The following is a 15,489-nucleotide window of genomic DNA, read 5'->3' on the forward strand; positions in this document are numbered from 1 at the left end:
TTCAACCAAATATAGAAATAATATTGTTATAAGCAATGCAATTAAACTCAACCAGCCTTTTGTCCCCCTGAGAGTGGAGGCAGTTGAAAAATCCATCCATCGGGCCGTTTTCCTCTGCTTGTGCAACTGGCCCAGAACCTATCCCAGCTCAGAGCCTCGAGTAAGCCGTGGAAAACAGCTCATGATTATCATGCATTTTATTGAAAATGAGAAAAACACTGATATTGCAAGGTTGACATTTAAACCTAACATCAATACAAAGAGAAAAAAAAAAGCTCATACAAAACATCCAAACAGAAAAATCTCCAAATGCTCAAACAAAAGGAAAGATGAAGAATGCCGAGCACAAAATGCAATTATTCATCTTTATTAAAGTTGTTTTGGCTAAAATGTTATTCAACAGTTCTGATCAGGATACATTCATATGTAAACATTGGTATGAGGCAAGACATTGGAAAACCTACCCAGTCATTACACTGTGGATCATTCAACAACAAAAAGCAGGACTTGGAGGTAGTCCCTGTCTATGCTGGTTCAAACACATTTAACTTGCAATCAGAAAGTAGTTTGATAAACCGTTCATCTCATCACGGTCAAAGACATAAACATGATAAAGGAGTGGCATTAGGGTGCATTATATCCTGGTCCCTTAGAGAATAATAGCAACATATATTGGCTTTGAAATGCAAAAACAAAAAGACTTCTACCTCCTTCTCGCCATCTTCCTTACATTGCACTCTCTAGTATCTCAGACTATAATGATTGTTTGAGCCAGGGCACTTGTGACAAAATGCATTTGGAAGAGGAAAATCCTATTCTGGGAGCTACATTTGAATTCATAATTTTCATTAACACATCAGGTTTATCTTTGATAAACTGTCTTCAAATGACATCAGCACAGGAAAAGGGGCATGGATGTAAGTTTTAAACTTAACTACTTTATAATAAAACACTGGTACATAATAATACAGGCACCCAGTTCTTTTCCCAAAAATAGGCACTGTGGCCGTTTCTCATGGAAAATCATTACTGAGGCTACCTTAGGCATTGCTATTGCAAACAGGACAAAAATATATAATTTGATAAATAACTCTTAGGCAGGACAGAAGAACACTTTCAAACACGGCTCCTTGACACTATTGCACCTTTTCAGTTTGGGTTTCCATGTTGGCTCTAAGTCTGTCAAGCTTTTGTGTCACTTGCAAAGAATGCAGGGTAAAAGGTTGGTCTGTTTTTGCTCATTTCAAGCCAAAACAGTAGAATAATTGAAAGGGAATTTGGTAGGTTTAGGTTTAACATCACATCTGCCCTTTTTCTCAAGTGTTTTCAAGGATAATGGGTAATGATAATGAGCTGCAACACAAAAACACAGATGGGTTACTGTATATGATGTCAAAGCTTCTTCGTTAGCCTAGCAGTTAATAGTGTAATATTGTCATATAATAGAGCTGTCATCTCAAGAGATTCCCTTTGACAGTGTTGGAATTTTAGAGTCCTAACATAATTTAGATTGACTGACAGAGCAGGGAGACTTTTACATATAAAAGGCATTGCTCTGGGTCCTCATCTTATCTCAAAAAAACTTCTAACCTCACACCAGGGTCTGCTCTGAGGGTGTCTGATATGTCCAATGGAATGCATTCTGGATTATTCCACCGTGGAATGTCAGTTGTAGGAATTACAGCTCTGCTGTAGCCCTGGGTCTCGTTCTGACACTTCTGCATGGTTTGAAGATCCAACAGGTTCAGTGGACAGTAATTCAGGCCTGGAGGATGAAAGTGTGCGTGAAGAAGCTTCTGCTTCAGTTTGTAACACTGCTGCCCTCTGCTGAGCCCCTGGGCTGATCTTCTGGTCAGCCAGAGGACTGGTCAAGCCCAGGTTGGACAGGGCATCCAGAGTACCATCTGGATCTACCATCATGTCAATTACTGTCAGTTTGAAGCAGAAAAAAACAGTCGCACTTAATACATCATAAGACTTCCTGTGGTGTAGACTGCAGTAACACTACAGAATACAGTACAACAATACGATATTTCATGCTTTTCTTCCAAAAGCTAAAGAGAAGCATAGGTAGAGCCATACCCATCAGTTGTCTTTCCACCCTCTTCAAGTCTTGAATGATGGTTGAAATTTCCTGTTAAGAGAATGTGAATAAAAAAATGAAAGCTGGTCTCAGAACTGATTAAGTAAGTGAACGCTCTTACAGCAAATAAATCAGCTCGATTAATCTTTTCATTGCCTCAGGAAAAAGTTTGGAGCCGAGCCCTTTACACTCAGTAATGCTTTACGAGCCCTTTAACTTGTGTCGTGGACACACATATCTCTTTTCAGAGGTTCACATGAGGCCAGACAGTGTTACAGTCAGAATTTATGATCCTGCTCTGGAGAGAGGTAAAAGTATGTAGAGGTAAGGTTGCAAGTCTTTCTTTTTTCTTCAAACAGTGTAATCACATTTGGTGCCTAAATACTGAAATTAATTTGAAGTTAATCTAAAGGGTGTATGACATTGTTGATTTGATTCTCCAAACAGCTATAGCACTGTGAGCACTCACTATGATTGCTTGGAATAAGTAATCAGAAAATGGTAAGGAATGACTGGATTTAAAATAGTGTTCAATTAATTCAAGCCAAGAAAAGGCTAAAGGATTACTTCTATAAACGTATACATATGGAATATACTGTGATAGTACATTGTGTTCTTTTTTAAAATTTGGTTGAATTAAACTGTGCCAAAATAACCCCAAAAGGAAAGATGAGTTTGTGGTTGGTTATCTATTGGGTCACATTCCAGAAGCTTCAATACATTAAATGTAGTCTCCATAAAATAAAGACAGAATCGGATCACAATCTTGTTACACACTGTATCTGTTTTTCTCCATTGTAATCCATCCTTTTAAAATATTTCACGTTGAACAAGTGCTGTACTGACTGATGCACCAAAATGCTAGACTAATATTGTCATTTCCACACCAGTGCTGCCTATTTGGCTATAAATATCACAGTCCTGTCTGTTTCACAAGCCTTCAGCAGATTCATCACCTTGTTTGAGCTCTTGAGCAATAAGGAGTCATGCTCTGCTTGCAGTTTGGTCTCAATCTCATCCCATTTTCGTTCTTTATCCTTGAAGAGGATCCTGGAAAGCCGGGTTGTTACAAAAATAGGATAAAAGTGAAATACATAAAACATGCTTAATATAGATTGACTGCTTAAATGATTTCATTCAGATGCCATCAGCACATTGTAGCATTTAAAAAACAGCCTTTGAATTGTCATTCTAATATGAAAAATATGTAACTGGGTGGCGGAGTAAGCCTGTGTGATGTGTCATTCAAACTGTGTCACCTGCTATTTCCAGCAAAAAACACTGACAAGAATCTGAACACAGACAGACAATATTTGTATCATGCAATCCCTCTTTACTGTGTGCATTGAATATATAAATAACCACAACAGCACGTGAAGAAATTTTTTGTTTAGCGTAGTCAAACAATGCTTGCCTGATTTTGCAGGTTGTTCTGTCAACAGATTGGCGTATCCTGGTTGACAGCTGAGTCACAGAAGCTAGCAGCAAACTGTCTAGGACCGCCTGAAAGACAGTAAAAAATATCATCTGAATCTACCAGTTATAAATTAGTGGGATAAATTGATTACCATGGTGACTGCCATGGTAAAATGTAAACAACCTGTACTATTGCTACATTTAGATAATTTAAATACATCATTTTCTTTTCATTAGCTTAACCATTGCTTTTAGGTTTAGATTAGCCTATTAAGGGATGTAACTGGCATGTATCGAGCTCCCTCTAGTGACAAACAGTGGCACAGACTGACATGAACGTCTTGCTATTTTTGCCCTTAACATAACTCATAAACTTGCTGTGTATGCTGGTTCGCATTGTTTCACTTTCTAATGCAGAGAAGCACATCAAATTTAAAATCTACATTAGCAGTATGGTACATAGCAGGCCATATATTGAGGAGAACATTATATTTAAAATTGAAGCAAGGCCTTACATCATCTCTATTCCATGTCTGTCGCCGAATGGACCGGGAGCTCTGTCCGCTAGACCCACGAGATCGAAGCTCCACAGGCTGCCCATTGGTTCCCAGAATGCTATTATGCTGTGTGGAGGAGCCGCCGAGGTCCAAACTGTCATCAAACACACGCTCCTCCAACTGAAACGGAAATAAAATATATTGAAAATTGATATTCTTTCCTCAGATCCTATTTTTTGTCCATGTAATGTAATCAGACTTCATTAAGAATCTGTATTCTATTAGGATCAGGATTGCTATGAATGTTATTGAATAAACTGAATCCTTATATTTTGTATGCTATAATTAGTTTAAGATGCAACAACTATACCAGAGCTCCAGGGTCCGTCGCTGCAGGGCTCACTGAGTCAATCTCCCCTGCCACATCATGAATCTCTCTGGCTAGCATGGCCAAGTCTTTTGCAAGATCTTGACTTATCCTGTGGAGCAAACATAAGTATGATGTTATTTTGTTGTGTTATTTTGTGATATTTATTTAAAACAAAATAACAGCTTTAAAATAAGATCCAATAAAAAGAACTGCAACCCTAAGCTAAAAAAAGAAGCAATAAAGAGGCACATGCCCTAAAGCAGGAAAAATGTGTTAGAATACTGCTATCTGACTCATTCATCCACTCATATACACAGGAGTACTTCTCACCTACGTACCTGGCTATTTCCTCGCTGTGTGCTGTCCAATCTCTCATATACTCATCCTGTTCCCTAGAGTGCTGCTTCACGGTAGCCAGGCCTGCAGGATTTGGGGTTGCTGGAGCTGAACCTCCTAGCTGGACTACTCGAGTAGACGGGAATAGCCGTGTGTGCCCCTGCTTGGATATGTGACGATTTGAGCCATACTCATCCTCTGAGGTGGAAGCATACTCCACGGGTACACGGCGCCACCGAGTTCCAGCTGAGGAAAGAATGGCAGTGAAGCTTAGATGAAGCTTAAGATGCCAGATGACTTCTTCTTTAAGTAGATAATTACAGGCAACTGTACAATCTTTTTGCAGTCAAAGCATCATTAGGAACATTTAAAGACAAAAATGTGTACACACTTACATGCAGGTGTGGCATGTGATGAGGTTCCTTTACTCTTGTCAGGCAGCTTGGAGGCACTGTTAGCTCTTGCTCTGGGTCCAGACACTGGAGTCACATTGGACCCTCTCAATCCTTGCCTGATGCCATAATCACCTGCAGCACTGCGGGCACCCAGACCTCTACTCCTTGTCACAGTGGCCTCTGAGTCACTCTGGGCAGACGGGGAGCCCACTCTTGGCCTCCTTGGCTGTGCCAGAGCTTCTATTCTGGACATGCCTCTTTTTGCCATCCCTGTCTTGGATGTGGAACTAGCAGTGGAGGCCTCAGAGGCCACAGACATCCGGTCTAGGTCAGCAGGTTCAGTGTCTGAGGAATCCCCCAGCCGGGCTCGCCGCAACAGGGATGCCCTGGTAGGCCTGGGCTTGGGGACACTGATGGCTTTACTGGCGGCGGTGGAGGCAGGAGCTTGACTGATCTTAGCCCGGCTAGACTTAGTGCTGGCTCCAACTGTTGTGCTCCCTGTCTGACCTCTAGCATGTGAGTTTTTGGAGTCTTTCGTGGAGGTGGGCTGTGAGTCTGATAAGAGAGAATTGGAGTTGACATCATCATCAGTGAGATCCAGGGAAGTCCAAGGACGGTTTGGCTGTGAAGGACCAGAAGTTCTATTCTTGACCCTCTTGTCCTGGGTCTCCCTGCCACCAGCAGGACCCTTGCTAGATGAGCGCACTACAGTTTTTTCTTTCTGCTGTCCTGCTAGAGTTCGGCGTTTCTGGACTACTTTCCTTGCTCCATCAGCTTGGCTTACTGTACTTGTCGTGTCAACATCTGACTCTGGTGACATGGATCCTTCAATGGACTGACTTGGGGGATCACCTTGATCTGACACAGTGGTTTCTAGAAAGGCTGCTACAGCCTCTGAGTCTTTCTGCAGTGTGGTGCTGTCGATGGCAGGCTCTCTAGATTGAGTTTTGCCTGTGAGACCATCAATACGCGGTATGAGCTCTATAGGGACGTTGGAACTTGGTTTCTCCACAGTGAAGCTCTCCTGTCTCAACAGGGGTTTCCCACTACTTTCCCTGGCTTTCTCCTCTTCTTTTTTCCTCCTCCGTACTTCCTCCATTCTTTTTTCCCCGCTGGTCATGGGACGAGGTGGGAGCTTTGTCAACACACCTGACTGACTTGACCTCCCACCCCCACTATCCTGTGACTTGGCTGGTGACGACCGACTCGGGCTGCCACTGTGACTGCCCACACCTCCTGTGCACTGGCCAGGTCGAGTCTTTCCTCTGCCCACCTTTTCCTCCTGGTTTTCTTTCTCCTGTAGCTCTGTGTCCTGTTTCTCCCCCATATCTGCACGTAGGCCTGAGCCTGGGGTCCTCCTTCCTAGGCTGAGATCCTCACCAGGCAGCTGGGGTAGGGTTCTCCTCTTGCGCTCTGTGTACCCAGTAGAGGCAAAGGAGGCTGAGTGGCTGGATTCACTTATATCAGCTGAAAAGAAAGAAAATATTTGATCAGAATGTGCATTAAACATGGTGGATTATATACTGGTAGAATCAGTGCACTGTTAGAGGTCTTTGCCAGATTTTTAATTTAATAGTTGGCTTTAATAAAGATCCTTAACAGAAAGTCCCAATAAAAATTTGTTCAATTATTTTTGCAACTTGAAGCAACAAAAAGCTAATACATAAAATTCAGATAGTTAGTCAGATAGCTTATTTTCTTTATAAAACAAAAAGGCTGCAATTTCAGACCTTTGACTGAAAGTGGCACAAGTTAAGAAACTATTTTGTCTTCCACTTGTAAAATATTGCGATACTTCAATATTTTAACATGAAACCTCTGGCTTCACTGTAGTCACGTGATTCTATCGTGCCAAATGCAAATAATTACAGTCTGCTGTGTGTTAGTGAAATAAATAGGAATAAATCTTCCTCTTGGATATGAAAGGTTGCTTGCCTAATGCCTATTTGGTGAAATATGACCAGCAGCTAGCTATGTTAGCTATGTTAGCTAACCTGAAGAAGGCGTCATACTCTTTCTGACACATGCCATTTTAGCTTCTGTGCATTTAAGGAGACCACCTAAGCTAACTTTCTTCTGATTGGCTGCCAGCAGGACTATATTCACAGCCAGAGCTGTGTGTCTAAGATGGTCACTCTATTTGTTGTCCATAGTCTGAAGAGTAGAAACTACATAAAGAGAGTGATAAGTTGTCATTGGTTGGCTATATTGCACAAACCAATGACGATTAACATCCTTTACGAAGAAGTCCTGCAAGCCAGTCCAGTTTTAGTTTGTTAACGTGCATCGGCATCGGCGGGATGCCCAGTTTGATCGAGCTCTGTCTCATTCGGCTGCTCAGTGAAAAGTGAGCGCATCACTCACACTCAAAATAAAATTGAGCTAAAATGGAGGAAAATCTTTCAGTCTCACAAAGCATATCCTTGACAAATTAATTTAACTTTTATCTCATCTGGATTACTCTTTGCATTGTAATTATCCGCCACTGTAACAGTATACCATATATATTACAGAACAATGAGAAACCTAATGTGACAGACTGCTGTATAACTGGTCTCCCTAAATGCACAGAAGCTAAAATGGCTGAGTAAATTTGTAACACCTTTCTACTTATGCTGCTTTTATAACCTGTTTATCATTTAACCCCAACTTGTGATTGGCCCCTGTGGCATCGGTGGATTTTGTTCAGCAAAAGTTTACATACTGAAGCATGAACAAAATACTGAAATCAATTTAATAAATATTAAAGGAATCCTTTTTTGAGATTCAGTAAACCTAAATCAAATACCTCTGTCCTCCGTGACCAAGACGTGGCTTTCGCCTCCTGACCCTTCAGGGTCAGTCCTAACATGACTGGCAGCTAGAGTAGCCCACTGCGACACCCAGCGAGGACCACCCACCATCAACTCTTCAGACAAGACCTGAACAAGCAAACGTGGAAATAAAACAAAAGCATGTCAATAACTGGAAACAGATGTTGCTTTAGTCAGTCAGTAGACAGCTTATTGAGTATAAGAACGCTGTTACACCTCTGTCTCCATGCGTCCGGGTTTTCCTCGGTCTCCAGGGCCAGACCTTTGGGAGGTGAGTCTTTCTCTTTGGTCAGCACTCCCCACCCTGGACCCAGACTCCTGGTCCACACCAAACACCTAACATATACACAAGTAAGAAAATATATTATGATCAGGAGATCAGATGATAAACTATAAAAAAGAGGTATAACTTTAACGTTTTTACCTTGTCAATCAGTTTCCTAGCCTCTTCTTCTTCATGATCTCCGTTCTCCAGCTCGATGGTATAAGTCCCTCTATCACTATAATCATCTCCATGATGATAGCACTCGTCGCGCCCACTCTGCTGATGGGGTGCTGAGCCACGTCTCCTCTCTGCTACTTTGGATGTTGAAGGTTTGCGACGACGTGCAGGACTGTCTTCCTCTGCAAAGAGACCCTCTGGTACGTTTGCACGACCCTCTCTGATCTTCATCCCCGTGCTTCCCCAGAGTCCCCATGAGCGCTCTTCTAGCGCTGCAGCCCTGCGCTGTTCACCCAGTGCATTTTCTGAATCACTCTGAGTGCCATCCTCATGTTTACTACCTGGAGAGTGAGGTAATAGATCAAAATGTTGCATAAGAGTGATAAAGTAAGTATTGCATGTGATACTGTACACTGTACCAAACTCTATATCATATAAACACACCTTTAAGACTCCGCAGTTGTACAGGCACATCGCTCTTCACACTTTCTCCATCATCCTCTGCGACAGTTTCTTTCAGAGCCAATGGCAGCTCATTCTGAGCAAGCCAGTCAGCAACTTTGACTTCTGCTGCGACCATGGCTGTCTGAAGAGGACTCAGCTCCTCCCCAACAGCCCTTTTAGGGCGTGGCCTGGTCTCTGGTCCTACCTTCGCAACCCTGTCTTTGACAGTTACTTTACCTGAGGCCCCAGGATCAAACTCAATGGTGAAGGAGGCATGGCCATGGGCGGGCTCGGTTGCAGCAGAAGCACCACCCTCTTGTTCTCTTGGGATGGATTCACCACTGACTTTACTTCCTGAGGGATCCTTTGCATCCTTTGTTGGGATCTCGAAGTAGCTAGGCTCCTGATTAGAGGCTGTTTGCAGGGTACACTTTGGCATCTCCGCACTTTTCTTAGATTCTGGCACAATTAATACAAAGATATTTGTCTGGCACCATAAAGTTTACAGAATATTTGTAATATTTCCAAAAAGTAAACCAAAGAAAACTGATAATGAGCAATAATTGTTGGTACCTGTTTCAACTTTTTCTCGTTTCCGGTCTGAACTCTTGTCCTCTGACTTTCCTAGATGCTGGTCTTCAGTGTCTCCATCTCCCCACCAGGCAGGCTGGCCATACAGGGGGGTACCCCTGTGCAGCACTGTGACATCCCCTGTCAAAACCAGTACATTTATTATATATAGGAATGCACATATGTATTAATGGCAGCATATTAAGAGCTCCGGAAAATGGATACCAAATGCAAGTTCAACATTTGGAATTAGCTGTCTTTAATCTGTCTAATTTGTTATCAAATAATAACAGAAAAGGCTTCAAATGAACCTCTGAAAACAGGGGAATATATTTCACACACCTTGACTGTCTGATTTTGAATCCTTTGTGGCGTTATACAGAAGCTAAATTACCAAACTTCTGCCACTGTCCCAGAGTATGGCTGCTATAGTTTGTAGTCCTAAAATCTATTTAAGAACTACCTCTAAAAATTCTTTCATTATGTGTTTATTTATATGGGAATATTTTATCAATTCAAGTTATTAGATGGCTAAATTATATGTGTCCAGTGTCCTTTAACTTTCAATGCTCAGACTTACCTGTTGCCTTGTCCTCTGACCTGTTGGCCTCACTTGGCTTGGCAGTGGCTCCCTCACACAACTGTGCAGCTGCTGCCTCAGGTGGTTTGAGTTGAGATTTGGATGATTCTGCCTCTGGGAGTTTCTTCTGGTTCAACTGAAGCTGGCTGCTAAACTTTTCATGCTGATAAATGAGACAGAAACAAGGGGAATTAACAAAAGACAAAGGTTACACAATACTGTCAAAATAATTACGATATATATTTTGTCTAGATTTTTTCTTGCTTTTTAACCTTAGAGATAGCCTGCAGTTAGGCATACTGATCGTATGCCATGCTGTCCGCATATATTTTGAATAATAATGTGCTATGTTCATCTAACTCATGAATAAGAAATCTGCATTTTTTGTTTTTTCTGCAGTTTTTGTTGACGAAACAGCAAATTCATCAATCTTGAAAAGTCATTTTGCCCACTTCAGCAGAACTCTTTGATCCATTCTCTACAATAACGCTGCTGAAAAAGTACAAGATCTTTCCACCTATCCTGTTTCAAACATCACTATTTACACCGTATTGAAACATATGAATATTGTTCTTCTGCGTAGCGTGTCATCTAACCTTGAGGGCCTCCTCAGGAATATGCATCTCTCCTCGAACCACAGTGAACAGGTTGGTATGTGAGACAAGTTAAGGTAAAAGATGACGAGCCCTTTGCAGGGATGAGAAACCTGCACTGATAGCCTTATCTATTATGCAGTAGGCAGAGTGCAATGAGAATTCACAGGCTATTCAAGAACAGATAAAGTTACAGTGCACCCCATGTTCACTGACCTCGTACTGCGTGCTACTGGGTTTGACAGATAACACAAGAACACATTCAAAGGATATCATATCCAAACCTCAATTTGTCATCAATTTTCAGCGTGACATAGATTTGCTCCTGTATTCTGACATCGTTGACAAATGTCTGGGAACAAACAAAGAAACAATGTGGTTAGGAACAACATATGAGGACTTTGTTCAAAAGTGAGATTATTTAAAGTCTCCTGAAATCTCAGTACTGCTTGCATAACAATGATGCTGTCCATAACACACAAACCAAGTGCCAATTTTGTACCAGACCTTTAGTCACAATCCTAACCTTTCTTCATTTTTTAGCATTGATGTTTTCAGATTTAACACAAAAAAAGCTTATTTCATGTTGAATTTAAGCAGGGCAACATCTGTACAAACCTAAAAATGTTTATACTCTGCCAATTTTTTTCATCCATCTGTCTTAAAGCTCTTACCCAAATTAGGATCATGGGTGTGACCCTGAACATAGAGAGACAAACACACACACATCCACACCCATGGTCAATTTAGAATCACTAATTAGGCTAAAATTTATGTCTTTGGGTTATGGGAGGAAACCAGAGCACTTGGAGGAAACCCACAGATTCACAGGAAGCACAAGAAGAACATGCAAGCTCCACAAAGAAAGGCCCCAGCTGACTAGGAGGTTTGAACAGGGAGCAGTGAAGTGACAGTGTTAACCACTGCACCATCAAGCTGCCTGTCATAAGCTATGTATAATATTTGCACTACCGAAAATGATGTCTTTCAATTTATTTAGGGTTGGAAAATAATTTAAATCCAAAGAAGAAACCAGATTATGTTAGAACAGGTTCATGACTACTTTTGTAAGCAGTAAATTGCTGAAGCAGTTAAGGGGCACTCTGGCAATTTAGTACTCAAAGTAGTGCATTGCTGTGAATACTGACGGCTTAAGAGAAACTAATAAAAAATGGTAAAAACGGAAGCAGTAGAAGATGAATAAGAAAAAGAATAAATAAGAATAAATAAGGTATATTTTCAGGGAAATGTTTGATATTGAATTTTGGGACACGCTGATGTAGATTTTATTGCATTAAAAACATTAGGCAGGGGTTGCTTTAAGACACATACCGGTACACATAAATTTTAAAAAACTCACTCACCCCATTTAAGCTGCCCAGGTCTTTAACTTTATGTTCGTCCGTATTTGGCTCATAGTTGATGACAGCATGCTGTTTGTCCACACTACGGGACTAAACCACACAAGATCCAGTCAATCACTATAATCCTCACTAATCTCAGTGCTTCAGATAATAATCCAGTCAGAGTAAGAATGACAGCTCAGATCATATGTCTGGTCTATTCACAGTACAGTACCTGCAGCATAAGCTCACAGTCATCCCTTCCTACAAAGATCATCTCTCTGGGGAGACGATGGCGTGTCCCCCCACCGCTCACCAGGAACCAGGAAGTCAGACTCATCTTTGCCTGACAAGTTCACTTGTGCCCCTTAATGCATCCTGCTGAAAACAAGAACAGTGTTAGACTGCATTTTATAGCTATAAATCTATTAATGAGACCATTAAATATTTACCCTTCAATCAATGAAAAAGTATACTCCTGCACTGTAAACAGGAGTGGGCGAGGCATGCTGTTATAATTACATAAAGCAAAAATTACTTCAGCATTTGTGTGTGTGCTTGTGTGTCATATGCACAGTAGCTATTTTGGTTATCACCCGAGGACATTGGCATGCTTATCAGTCCATGTAGTGCAGCTAACAACAAGAAATAATAAAAAAAATGTAAGTTCCAAAAATAAAGAGACAGCTTACAGTATTTCAGGCATTCTTCTAAACTCCCAAAGTGAATTGCTCAGCAGGACTGTCCTGTCATCAGCTTCACAACGCACTCCACTGAAAAAGGAGGAAGAATAGTTAGAGAGTGCATGTGAGGGTGACAGGGAGATGGGGCTTAGAAAGAAAGAGATAATAAAACATGTAATATGACAACTAATTCAATCAGATCCAGAAACTCTGAGCCAAACAGAAGACAGGCATATACACCGACCACAGGAAGTCAAGGAAACAGAGAAAATACAGACATAAATAGAAAATCCACTTCTCTACTCCCCATGATTCTCTCATATGATTTCCAGGCAGTTGTCAGGATTCCCATGCACACAAAACAGCACAACAGCGCTTTTCACTGACACAAACACCCCGTCCCCTCTCTGCATTATTAGCAGGCAGGCCTGCTGACTCACGCTCCGAGAGAGCCATAGGTGAATTAGTAAGATTTAATTACGCACACATTGTCATATCTGAGGCTCCTTTTTGTACGTCAGCTCAAGCCCAATGGGACTTGACAGCCCCCTGCCTCCCAATGGAGAACTATGTGGTCCATCCTTTCAGTAGGCTGGCTCCTAGTGGCCCAGATTTTCTCTTTAGACGCTTGATCACACACACGGCTTCACCCACTCTGATATGAATCTCCTCTGCAAATGACCACACATCAACTGAGGCAGCAAGCGGCAGCAGCTGATGGGTTAGAGTCGGCCAATGACTGAGCCTGAAAATTAGCTCGGTTAGGCCATGTCTCAGTCCAGCGTTCATCGTGGAGCCATTTAAGAATGATACCACAGACCAGTGAATAATGAGCAAAAAGTATCATCTAAATTCATCTCAATATCGCACAGATTGTTGGATAAATACAAGACTGGCCACAATGAGTCTAACATTTATTAGCGACATGTCATCTGAAGCGTGCATTAATCTGTCACGTTCAGTACATCCCTTTACGCACACCTTTTAAGCCAAACACGGGCTAATTTAGACAGATATCTGTTATCACGTGCTTTAAAGCCAACGAAATCATGTTTAGGATGCTGCCTGCTGATATCCCACGATCGACCATTATGGTCGACGTATAGGTCTGTCGCACAAACAGCGAAGCTCATTTCACTGTCTCCATCCTTATATCAGAGGAAGCAACCAAAGGCATCAGAGCAGGCCTGTTAGGGAAATAAAACAATGGCAAAAATGTCTCTCACCAGGTGCTCTATGGGCAAACAGCATCCGATGAGTAGAAGGTTATGAACAGCGATGCTGCTGCTGCTCCTGCAACCCCTCTGCCCAGCCCAGCTCCTTCAACACTGCTGTGTCTTGGCCTCAAGGTGGCGCAATGCGCTCATGTAGGAAAAGATGAGGTTATGTAATATAGACAGCGAACCATGAGTGGCCCATATTAAGTGGATGATGGATCATTTATTTTGGGCAGTGACTCGATAATTAAATTGAGTTGGCATATAAATTACAATCTTAAGTTTGAAAACACTGAAAGGCAGAGTACAATAATAGGAAATTGAATACATGCAGTGTATATAAATAATAGGATTTGTTTTTATTTGCATTAAAACTTTTTAAAATTATAATGTAGCTGAGTTATGTTAGTATTTCAATGTTTTAGATTAAGCACCAGAGTGAGCAGTCTACTTGTTTCCAGCTCCGTATAATTATGTTAGGACACAGGTTATGATATTCTATTAAAGGTCAGTCTTGTGTTGAACCACTAGATGGAGCCAAAGTACTGCGCTGTGATTTCGATGCCGACGTAAATTCAATTGTTGAGGCTGATTATGAAGCTAATCTATAATCAACAAAATAAAACCAAACCACATTTAAAAGTATGGGTCCTGTGAAGGTCATCTCGCTTTATTTGCATTAAATTAGAGAAGGGGGTTTTATGCGATTCTAACTTTATTCATCGTGAAACCAAAATAAAGGAAAAATAATTGCCCAGCATCTTTTCGGCATTTCTGTAAATACATAACGACATACAGAGGTCAGGTGAGAGAGTATAGGGTATAAACCTGCCCATTAGGCCACCCTAATCCACTTGACACACACTGTTTTTGTTGGACATGCCCCCTGTAGGTTCCATTAGTCATGAATTACTAGCTTTGTTTAAAAGCAAGCGCACTTGACTGTACACGTTAATCCAATCTGATCACTGGAAAACTAGGAAAAAATTAAAATCCCACATTGGCTTCAGTCATAATGAATGGGCCCGATATTTAAATGCAACAACTCTAGAAATGAAAAAGAAGCTGAGACTTAAGTTTTATCGGTGCGTTATAAAGTCCCATCAGGTCTGGAATGGATACTTTTATTTGTTTTTTGTTGTTGATGTTGTTAAGTATTTCAGAATGCTTTACTGAAATTTTGCTTACCTGTTTAGACCTCTGTAGTGAATAAGAGTTAAATCCACGTTTCTCTTCAGTTTTGGAATACAGGCTCAGGTGTATTACACACCCTGACAGATGGGCTTTACTTACATCAAATTGTTTTGTAAATCAAAGCACATTACACTCTAACTAATTAGTTTTTTTCTCCCTTTCTTCATCTTTTATACGTCCACCATCGAAACAAAACGCGTACATTATATCTAAACATATTCTTATATTTAAGTATATTATATAAAACTATTTATGAATCTCCTTTTACTTTCTTTTAATTGCAGGTAGTTAACTTTATGTTTCCCTGTATAAAAGGCAAAAGCCCAGAGAGAATGGCCGGTCTAACACCACTTCTCAAGAAAGAAAACAAATTAAACAAATTCAGCAGCAACAACAAAAAACAGAGTTTAGTTCATCCTGTCGGAGAATAACATTTAAATTAGTTTAGCTTAAGAAGGCCGACTAAAATAAAAAGACTTTATTCAGTCATCCTGTAACAAGGTAATAATGACA

At 41.0% G+C, this 15,489-nt stretch overlaps 1 protein-coding gene across 2 annotated transcripts; it reads right to left on the reverse strand.

Moving 5' to 3' along the window:
* Positions 1–207: 207 nt before the first annotated feature.
* cep170ab (centrosomal protein 170Ab) lies at positions 208–13,927 on the reverse strand. Of its 2 annotated transcripts, none has more exons than XM_005458548.4 (20): positions 13,792–13,927; positions 12,575–12,655; positions 12,118–12,260; positions 11,904–11,993; positions 10,813–10,891; positions 10,543–10,601; positions 9,947–10,109; positions 9,370–9,507; positions 8,797–9,255; positions 8,335–8,693; positions 8,127–8,246; positions 7,886–8,018; positions 5,098–6,564; positions 4,705–4,948; positions 4,367–4,475; positions 4,015–4,176; positions 3,498–3,586; positions 3,040–3,133; positions 2,083–2,134; positions 208–1,928 (listed from the first exon to the last, which is right to left on the reverse strand). In XM_005458548.4, exons 3-20 carry the CDS (start codon positions 12,220–12,222, stop codon positions 1,666–1,668), a joined length of 4,185 nt encoding a protein of 1,394 aa, XP_005458605.1. In that variant the 5' UTR covers positions 12,223–12,260; positions 12,575–12,655; positions 13,792–13,927; the 3' UTR covers positions 208–1,665. The 2 variants fall into 2 exon arrangements, with proteins under 2 accessions (XP_005458605.1, XP_005458606.1); XM_005458549.4 differs by having other exon boundaries at positions 12,118–12,263.
* Positions 13,928–15,489: the final 1,562 nt, after the last annotated feature.

Source organism: Oreochromis niloticus, linkage group LG6 (genome assembly GCF_001858045.2).
Source record: "Oreochromis niloticus isolate F11D_XX linkage group LG6, O_niloticus_UMD_NMBU, whole genome shotgun sequence".
Lineage (NCBI taxonomy): Eukaryota > Metazoa > Chordata > Actinopteri > Cichliformes > Cichlidae > Oreochromis > Oreochromis niloticus.

Bases quoted from the DNA above. Each gene is read 5' to 3' on its own strand.
- cep170ab (XM_005458548.4), bottom strand. From the start codon at position 12,222: ATGAGTCTGACTTCCTGGTTCCTGGTGAGCGGTGGGGGGACACGCCAT. The intron at 10,892-11,903 runs GTGAGTGAGTTT...GTTTGTTCCCAG, and splicing joins ACCTGGGCAGCTTAAATGGG to ACATTTGTCAACGATGTCAG. The intron at 10,110-10,542 runs GTTAGATGACAC...CTCATTTATCAG, and splicing joins TTCCTGAGGAGGCCCTCAAG to CATGAAAAGTTTAGCAGCCA.